Source organism: Chrysochloris asiatica, unplaced genomic scaffold (assembly GCF_000296735.1).
Source record: "Chrysochloris asiatica unplaced genomic scaffold, ChrAsi1.0 scaffold00041, whole genome shotgun sequence".
NCBI lineage: Eukaryota > Metazoa > Chordata > Mammalia > Afrosoricida > Chrysochloridae > Chrysochloris > Chrysochloris asiatica.
The window spans coordinates 14855551-14866010 of NW_006408559.1; the positions used below are offsets into that span (position 1 = coordinate 14855551).

Consider the following 10460-nt stretch of genomic DNA (forward strand, 5'->3'; position numbering starts at 1 on the left):
GATAGATAGATAGATAGATGATAGATAGATAGATAGATAGATAGATAGATAGATAGATAGATAGATGATAGATAGATAGATAGATAGATAGATAGATAGGTTGGGTTGATAGGTAGATGATCAAGGTGTTTGGACTGGGATAGTCCTGGTACGCTGCTGTAAGATCAGCACTGGACCACTAAGCACAATATCAGCGGTTTAAATCTACTAGCCACTCCGAGGAAACCCTATACAGGGTCGCTATGGGTCAGAACTGACTCAGGGACACTTAACAATAACAGAGGACAAAAGAGAGAGAAGCAAGTATGTAGGTGGGAACCGTGCATTGCCAACAACCAACAACATTTCAAGGATTTTCCTTTCTCTGTCCCTCCCTATGGTCCCCACCCCCTGAGCAGAGTGAGGCTGTGACATCAGGAAGCAGAGCCGTAGCAGGGCGGGACAGCAGAAAGATAGCCGGATACAGAGTTAATTTAGTGTATTTACTGATGGAGCAATGTTTGCACATTATTTAACCAGCCTTGGCTTGTTTCCTTGTGTATAAATTGGGCCTAAACGGTCATCAGATTAGTAGTGATGAGAATTAAATACAACAGATTAAAGCAAAATAGCTGCTGAATGTACTGGAAGTATTAGTTACAACGTCTGCTTTCCACGCTACGCTTAGTCTGAACACCCTTCAATGTGTATGTGGGTGCTTTTCAATTTGGCCATCTCTCTCTGTGGTACCATAGGATAAGCACTGGACCGCAAGTTCGGTTTAAACTGCAAAGTTGACGGTTCAAACTCACTAGTTGCTCCTCAGAAACCCTACACAGGGTGGTTATGAGTTGGAACTAACTCGACAGCATTTAACAACAACAATTTCTACTCATTACTAGTAACCACTTCCCTGAGCGAGTCTTTAAAAACACATAGAAAAATGTCAAGCCCACTGCCAAAGAGTCTGTTCCAACTCACTGTGACCCTGTATAGGGTTTTCCGAGGCTGTAAATCTTTTCGGGAGCAGAAAGTATCGTCCTTCTCTTGTAGAGAGTTTGAAGTGCTGACTTTGCAGTTAGCAATCCAGTGTTTAGCTGTATCTCGTTACCTGTAGGTGGTATGGAATCCCTGGATAGTCCAAATAGTGAATGCACTTGGCTGCTCACTGAAAAGTAGGAAGTCAAAGTTCAACCAGAGGCACCTTGAAGTAAAGCCTGGCCATCTCTGCTAAGCCAACCAACCACTGAAAAACCCTATGGAGCATAGTTCGATGCTAATACCCATGGGGTATTACAACATGAGTTCGAGTTCATCCTAGGACAACGGGTTCGGCAACTGGTAGGTGATGAGCTAGGACATGAGGAATCAATTAGTGTTAAAGTATCTATTCTTCTTTAGCAGGAAAGGTTACTTTAGTGGAAAGGAAAGGAAGGAAGAAAAGAAAGGACCAAATGTTCATTGGGAGCCCCAAGTTATTTTTGACCAGCACGTGTGAAGAACTTCAAACAGAAAACACAAAGCGTAGCACCCACCACTCTGCGCGGCATAAAGTAGGGGGCATGGCGTCTCCTGCAATCCGATTTCAGGGCCATGAGTATGTGTGTGCTGGTGATGGAAATTTGAATTCATGTGGTGGGTCAAGTCAGAAAAAATGTAAAAGCCATTGGAATGGGGCAAAACAGCAGGTCAGAGTGGGAATAAACTGTCTGCTGTGAAAGAGACCTCACCTCTGTGAACCCAAGTTATTTCTGCATCGCATACTCCTTGTGATCCAGCCTGAAATCCCACCATCTTCAGCCATACCTGAATTCACCTCGGAACCCTAGCATGCTATCAAGCCAGGTTCCTTAGAAGCCGGCTAGCTCATTCTTAGAGTGTTGGGAGCCAAATCCAGGCAAAACACAACGCTCTCCTTTCTGATACAAGGGACAGCCTGGTCGTTATTTTCAACCTAGAATTATGTCTCCAAGTGGGACCCCTCCACCTCCAACAGCCCATCGCAGACACCCAAGGCCTTGGTGAAACCTCCATCCAGAAATCTTTGCACCACTGTGCACACACACACACACCCTTCCTGGGTGGTTGGCCAAAGGTGATGCAACACAGCTCTTAATTCTCAACTCCCAGGAAAATTGGCCACCTAAGGAAGCCTCCTGTTTGCCACAGTCCCCAACCCCACAGTTCCGTTCCTCCTCATCCCCAGCAGGAACTCAAGTACTTGTCGCAGTGAACTTGGCTGCTAAAAGGAAAGTTGTGCGGCCCAGCGGAAGAGAGACGCGGGCGCTCGGGCCTTAAGCTCAGGGGCTCACCTGGGCTTCCTCCTCTCTACTGGGCAGCCGGTTTGCCCAGCGGAAAAAACAGGGAGAACAAAAGCATGTCCTACTCCGGCCACAAGAGGGGACAATCAGGAGCAGGTACAAGCCCTAGGGGCCAGATCCACGGGGAGCCAGGGGGGCTCGGACAAAGCGGGGTCCAGGGACGCGCAGACTCAGCACCCCCTACCCCGTCTCGGTTAGGTGGGGGGGCGAGGCCCAGTCTGGAGTCCAGAGTCGCCTGGCAGGGCAGGTGCGAGGAGTGGAGAGTGGGGGTGCAGGTGTGCGGGGGTGCAGGTGTGCGACGGTGTAGGGGCGGGTAAAAGTGAAGGGGTGCAGAGACGAGAGTGCAAGTACTGGGATGCGGGGGTGCAGAGACGATATGCAAGTGTTGGGGTGCGGGGATGCAGGGGCGGGGTGCGAGCAGTAAGCCCTCCCCGCCTCCCCCAAGGCCCGGGAGGAGGCGGCAGGATCCCCCAGCCCATCCCGGCCCGGCTCAGCGCGGCGCTTACCCGAGCGGGGATCGAAGGTGACCACGAACACGGCCACCACCTGGTCCTCCTCCACGTCGCCCAGCTCCAGACGCCCTGGCTGCAGCAGCACCTCGGGGGCTCCCAGCTCCTCGGGCGCCCGCGCGCCCCTGGCCCAACCCCGGCCTTGGGCCTGCAGCTCCGGGGCGCTCGGCGGGGACACGGCGGGGCCCTGGGCCCAGCGCAGCAGAGGCGCTGCGTCTCCCCGCTCCACCATGGCGCGGCGGGAGGGGACCCGAGCGAGGGGCGGGGACGAGGGGCGGGGACCTGGCAGGGCGGGGGAGCGGGGCGGAGCCGGGATCAGGAGGGGACCGCCCCCGAGACCCTCCTCCTGGCTTCCCGCCTTGTACCCCTTTTGCTCCGAAACCCGGCCCGCACAGCCCTGGTTCACCTGCCTCCCGCGTGGGCTCAGGTGCTCTCTCACCTAGGGGCGTGGCTGACGTGCCACTCCATCTATCCGCCACCCGGACTTCCGAAGTCCTGGTCCTGGGGCCGTGACGGCGGTGATTACATAACTCTGGAGGTGGAACACGGAGCCGAGCCCGCGGGGTTTGCGCGGCGGGTGCGGCCTGGCGCCCCCGGCGGAAGCTTCAGTGTCCCGCCTCGGTGTCGTGTGTGACCAGGTCTGGACCCCGCGAGGGAGCTGGAGAGGGCCCCGCCGGTCTCCCAACTCTGGGGCCTCCAGCTCCGTGACCCTTCCATCTCAGGGGGCTCCAGGTGGGCTTGGGGCGTCCAACTCAGGCCTGGCCTAGCGCGTCACGGTCCACTCCACAGAGAGAGGCTCACTTACTGCCTTTTTGGGTGCGGGACTTGGGCTAAATGTATGAAAGCTGCAAGCAGCCCCACCGGTCTAGGGGAGAGATATTAGTAAGCACCTTCATTACCACTGGGTTCTGGTTCTGACCCTAAGCAGCAGCTCTGGCCAATCACTGGGTGCTAGCTCCTTGGTATTGGGGTTCAACCCTGTTCTGACTGTCCCTGGATTTACAGCACAGATCTGAAACGCCCCAGCCTGACACAGGCCCATAGATCCACCAGGTTCTCCTGTAACAGGTAAACTGGAGCTTCCTGGATCTCTCACTCACTGCTCAGTTATTATACTGGTAAATCCTGGTGCTGTAGGATCACCGCTGGACTGCTAACCTTAAGGTCAGCAGTTCAAATCCACCAGCTGCTCCATGGAAACCCTATACAGGGTCGCTGTAAGTTGGAACCGACTCGGTGGCACTCAACAACAACTACAGTCCTGGCAGCAGTTCAAACTCACCAGCCACTTCTGGAAGCCCTACGTTGTTAAGTTCCATTGAGTCGATTCTGACACATAATGACCCTGTATGGGATTTCCAAGAAGTGACTGGTGGGTTTGAACTGCCCACCTCGCGGTTCGCTGCCCAGTGCTCATCTTAGAGTGCCACACAGAATAAACAAAAGAATGTCGTAGAGTCATGGAGAATCCTTGTGACAGTGTAGAATTGCTCCGCCGGGTCTTCCTGGCTGTGGTCTTTTTGGCAGCAGATCTCTAGGTCTTTGTTTCACAACACTGCTTCACGGGTTCAAACCACAATCAAATCACTGACAACTGGTTGAGTTTGGTTTTGGATTTTAGTTGAGTGCAAACTCTGTACCACGTACCACCCAGGCACACGGACTTCCTGTTGGTGCTAGGTGCTGGCGAGTCAGTTCTGACTTACAGTGATCCTACATCTAACGAGATGGATCGGCCAGGTGGCATCATTGATGGCGTCAAGTGTGGCAGCGGTGGTGAGGTTGGCCCAGGATCGGACATTGTTTCGTTCTGCTGTACATGGGGTCGCTATGAGTCGGTTCCGACTCGATGGCACCTGACAACAACAACAACAACATACAACAGAATGACACTGTGCCCTGCCTCGGCCTCACGATTGTTAGCTGTGAGCCCATTGCTGCTGCCAATGTGTCATTCCATCTCATTGGGAGGCTTCCTTTTTTTCACTGACCCTCACTTTACTATGATATCCTTCTCTAGGGACTGGTCCCTCCGGACAACATGTCTGAATGAGATGAAGTCTCACCATCGTGGATTCCAAGAAGCACTCTGGCTGGACTTCTTCCAACACAGATGTGTTTGTGCTTCTGGTAGTCCATGGTACTTTCAATATTCTACTCCGACATGATCATTCAAATGCATCAATTCTTCCATGGTCTTCCTTACTCATTGTCCAACTTTGACATACACAGGAGGCAACTGAAAATGTCTGGCTTGGGTCAGGCCCACCTTAGTCTTCAAACTGATGTCTTTGGTCTTTAACTCTCATGCAGCAGATTTGCTTAATTGTCGTTTATTCCTTGACTGCTACTGATCATGGATCCAAGCAAAATGAAGTCTTTGACCCCTTCAATCATTTCTTCATTTACAATAACATTATTTATTGGTCCACTTGTGAGGATTTTTGTTGTCTTTGCACTGGGGTGTAATCCATACTGAAGGCTGTGATCTTTGATCTTCATCAATAAGTCTTTTAAGTCCTCTTTGCTTCCAGCAAGCAAGGTTATGTCATTTGCATATCACAGGTTGCTAATGAGTCTTCCTCCAATCCCGATGCCATGTTCTTCATATCACAGGCAAGTAACATTTTGCTGAAGATCATTTAAAAACTCCGGCACTAGTACATTGACAGGGAAGTGCCAGAAATTAAAGCTGAATTCAGATGAGGACGTGGAACAAGGCGGGTGTCATTACCGATGTCAGATGGATCTTGGCTAAAAGCAGAAAACACCAGAAGAATGTTTAGTTGTGTTTTATCGACTATGCAAAGACATTAGACTGTGTGGATCATAACAAACTGTGAATAATATTGCAAAGAATGTGAATTCCAGAACACTTAATTGTACTCATGAGGAACCTGTAAATACTGAATGGTTTAAAATCAGGAAAGGTGTGCTCCAAGGTTGTCTCCTTATTCACTCTGTATGCTGAGCAAATAATTTGGGAAAGTGGATTATACGAAGAAAAGTGTGGAAGCAGGTTTGGAGGGCACAGGCCAGCTGCTCAAAAGTGCTGAAGACGATGGTGATATCGACTAAAGTCTACATTCACAGACAGAAACGGACTCCCTATCTGAGCATGCATTCTGTCTCTCCTCCGTCTCCTGGATGGAATTTAGTGATGGAATGGTGCTGCCAGGCAAGGACAGTAGTGGCTCAGGGATAGGATGCCTGCCTTCCATGCGAGAGGCCCCTGGTTCAATTCCTGGTCTATGCATCTCATGCACAACCACCAGCCCTGTGGCAGTGTAGGCTTGTGTGTTGCTAGGATGCTGCAGAGGTTTAAGCAGAGCTTTCAACATAAATGGGCTAGGAAGGAAGCTATGGAAACCCACTTCTGAAAACCATCCAGTGAAAACCTTGTGGACCACAATGGTCCAATCCTGTGGTACACGAGGCCACCGTGAACTGGAGCCAGCTTGATATCCGCTAGTGAGACGACGAGGCTGTAGTTCAAAAGCCACCCAATAGGAGGCTAAGTCAAAAAGTATTGCTACTAGGGTTCCATCCCCAACAAATCCTGTTTCAGCATGTCACTGTGATCAGACAAGCTCTCTCAGCGGTACGCTTGCCTTAGTCTGGTTAGGACACCTTCCACAAATAAGGCCCAATTAAAATGGTGCCTTCCGAGGGGGTCTGCTGAGCAGGTCAATTGAATTCAAGGCAGAGAGGTCAGTTCAAAAAGCTCTGATGACTAGTTCTGGGGTAAATGGGTCATCTTGATAGCTTTTTTTGAAGGGCACAGATGATCGGGGGGGCTTATTGCAAGCAAGAGGATTTTTCCCTTTCTTTTAATTGAAAACTACACTGGTCAAGAGAATTGTGCTGAGGAATTGTTTTCCATCTCAGCAACGTACCTGCTCATTCTTCAAGGTTAGCAGGGACTGGTCTATGAGAATCTGATCCACCCTACAGCCTTGAGCTTGCCCTTTCAAACTTATTTTTTGTTTTTAAAATTCAAGGAACATTGAAAAGAAACACAATTCTCAAGGGTGCCCAAACTGCCATTTTGACAAGATGTAGAATCTGAGAGCGCAAAATTCTTTGGGGGTTACAGCGATGGAAACGTAGACTTCGAAGTATATGTAGCCCTAGTTGGAGAATATGTTGAGAAACAATACCTTCACATTCATTTTTGTTCAATAAAGGTTTTCCATGATTTTGTAGCAATACTTTCTGACATACCCTCAGATGTCTACATTTGTAAATACAGTTTATACTACATCTCCAAGCATTAAGTCTATGTATGTTAAATAAAATATAGAACAACTTTTTTTTTATCTATGTTGTTGTTAAGCGCCGCTGACTCCTTTCCCATTCACGGTGACCCTGCGTAGGGTTTCCAAGGCTTTAAATCTTTGGAAGCGCAGAAGCCTCATCTTTCTCCCTTGGAGCAGCTGGTGGTCTCTCAGTCCTGTGCTTATCCTACAGGGCCATCGCACTACTGATTTGATCTATACTCTATCGTTTTAAGAGGAAGACCCCCAACGAGCTGGATTGGCCAAGTGGCAGCATCGATGGACTCAAGCGTGGCAACAGTAGTGAGGTGGCCCAGGATCGGGTAGTGTTTCGTTCTGCTGTGCATAAGGTCACTCACTATGGGTCGGGACCGACTTGATGGCACCTAACAACAACAACAATCGTTTTTATGTATACTCTCACCCCTGAGCTGGATTAGGGCTTTTGTATCTGGTCACTTCTAGGAGATCAGCTGTTCATGGTTTAACATCACTGCTGGTGTTATTGTGAGTGTTACCGGGGGCTTGCTGAGGTCAAGTTCTCACAGAGAATGATCTGTTTCCTTTGCCAGCCATCTGGAGGCACCACCAAGCCGAGGCTCCTCTGAGTAAACTTCTCTGTGAGCTTCTTTGAACCACGTGGGTCGTGTGAATTTAAAGTAGAGTTAGCGTGAACACTGGCTTGCAGTTTAAATTCTTAGGAGAGATATGTTTTCTTCCTCCATCCAGTGATAACATGGAAACAAGCTAACTTCTTCCTGGTCTTTTCTGTGCGGGACTCTTATTTGCCCCAGTTTTACATGGAAGAATTGATGGATTTGTTTTGGTTATTCTCATCTTTTATAGTCTCTTTTTTAATCCATTGTTGTACTGCTGTTAAGTGCCAAACAGTCAGTTCTGACTCAGAGGCATGATCCTGTATAGGGTTTCCAGGGAGCAGCTGGTGGGTTTGAGCTGCTGACCATGAGGTTCGCAGTTCAGTGCTGATACAGCGCCACACCCGGGGTCCTTTTAATACGTATGGGTACATAACAAATTGGAGTCCTGATGTGGCACTGTAAGAGAAGCATTGGACTACAAACCACAATGTCGGCAGTTCAAATCTACCAGCTGCTCCTTGGAAACCCTATACAGGGTCGTAATGAGTCGTATACAACTCAACAACACTTAGCAGCAGCAAAGCTCTGTTGGAGTCCCTAGGTGGTGCAGATTGTTAAGCGCTTAACTTCTAACCAAAAGGTTGGCAATTCAAGCCCACCCAGAAGTACCTCAGAAGAAAGGCCTGGCAATTGCTCCCTAAAGTTCCCAGCCTTGGAAACCCTATGGAGATGCAGTTGTACTTTGCACATTTGGGTATCAATTCTTCTATGGTCTTCCTTATTCAGCCTCGAAAACCCTACATAGGGTCTTTCTGAGTTGGAACTGCCTCAGTGGTACACAACCACCACCACTGCGTAGGGATGTATGTAGAGGAACAGAGGGAAGACTCGGCTACCTGCAATGGATGACCTGGTTTTGTACCAATATTAATGGGCTTCGCCTGACATAAGCCTGAGTCAGGGTGTGTTGCTCCTGGCCTCGGTCAGATGCCTGTACAGACAGAACCCATCGAGTATTGTACTTCTCCGAGGGCAAGTGCAGGCAACACTCAGGTGTTGAGCTATGGCAGGTTGTGAGCGAGGTGGCAGTCCAGGGGTCAAGTGTGTTCGCGCACTTTAAAGTCTTGGCTGCACTGCCAAGTCTTTGATTCACAAAGACAAGGGCCGCCATTCCATTTCACTCTTGTTCAGACGAGGCATCATCACTTAAAATCGCCCCCAGAGGAAAAGGACATTTCAAGTTAATGCTTGCGGACTGAGTCTGGTCATGTTTTCAAAATTGATGTTGATTGTGGTTCCCTTTCAGTGAACTGTGGCTTATGAGCCCTTTTGAACAAGTCACCCTGGGGGTCTCAGTGCCCTTGTTAATTCGCCTGAGTTCTCCATCCAGCGAGAACGGAGTTCTTTTGTCTCACATGTTCCCTGTTTATTGGTTCTTTTTCTACACTGTTTATTTGCTTCATGAAATATAAAGGACCCTTTCTGTCGATTCTGGCTCATAGCGACCCCGTAAAACAGTGTAGAACTGCTCCTTAGGGTTTCTGAGGCCGTCAATCTTCACAGGAGCAGACAGTCTCATCGTTTCCTAACGATAGGCTGCTGGATTCGAACTACTGACCTTGCAGTTAACTTACCGCACCAGGGCCCCTTTTATAAAATATAAAAGTTTTAAATTTTGTATCATCAAACCTACCAATTGGTTTTGTGATTTCTTACATTGCTTCAACATTTAGAAAGTTGGTCCACGCCCAGAAATTTGACGAACTTTGATTTTTCTTGAGGTTCTTTATAAGGTGATTTTCCACATGCAACTCGTTAGTCTGATGTTTATATGTAAATATGGTTATTATTTTAAAGTGGTATTGATTAGTTAACCAATGATCGCTACATCTTTTATTGAATTGTTCTTTTCCTGCCTATGATTTCTAAAGTATGCTATTGAATTATTGGTATTTATTAATCTGTATTCCAGTGGAAAACATGAGGCTTTCTGTTCCCACAAAGATTTAAAGCCTCGGAAACCCTGTTCAAGTTCGCAATGAGTCAGAACCAACTTGACAGCACTTAACAACAAAGATCTTCCTTTATGCTTACGGGATTATTTTGTGCCACAGAGTCGATTCCAATGCCTAGTACAGAGGGGAACTGTCCTACTATCATCTTTATGGGAACAGATCTCTCTTCCCTTGGAGTGGCTGCTAGCTTTAAGCCGCTGAACTTTTGATTGACAGCTGAACACTTAACCATTTCACCACCAGGGCTCCTTATGTGCACATTAAAAACCAAAAGTCAAACCCACTGTCAGTGAGTCCATTGTAACTCGTAGCAACCTTATGTCGGGTTCTGAGACTAAATCTTTACAGGAGCAGACTTAACAACAACAGCTTTGTCCTGAGGAGCCGCTGGCAGGTTTGAACCCCCAACCTTGAGGTTAGCAGCTCAATGTCTAACCCACAAACTAATTTAATAACCATATATATATATTTTAACATTCTCTGTTTAAGAGGAATAGTTTTCTTGCTTTATCTTTATTTTCTAAAGAAAAAAATAAACCATTTTTCCTTGTGAAGGTTTCAATCATTTTACCCAGTGCACCCCCCACAAGTGAGACTTTTCATCAAATTGTGTAAGAATTACATATTTCTTGGACAATAACAAAAACATTAGTAGTGTGAGTCCACTCTGCAGTACCTCAGAAGAAAGTCCTGGTGATCAGCTTCTAAAAGCCTGCCATTGAAAACCCTGTGGAGCCCATTGTACTCTGCACACATGGAC

The 10460-nt window shown here is 48.1% G+C and overlaps 1 protein-coding gene across 1 annotated transcript in view; it reads right to left on the minus strand.

Moving 5' to 3' along the window:
* KIAA1147 (KIAA1147 ortholog) overlaps nt 1-3041 on the minus strand; it is a 42231-nt gene extending 39190 nt beyond the window's left edge. Inside the window, exon 1 of the mRNA XM_006861178.1 lies at nt 2807-3041. Within this exon, the coding sequence (XP_006861240.1) occupies nt 2807-3041 (235 nt within the window). The remainder of the gene's footprint in view (nt 1-2806) is intronic.
* Nucleotides 3042-10460: the final 7419 nt, after the last annotated feature.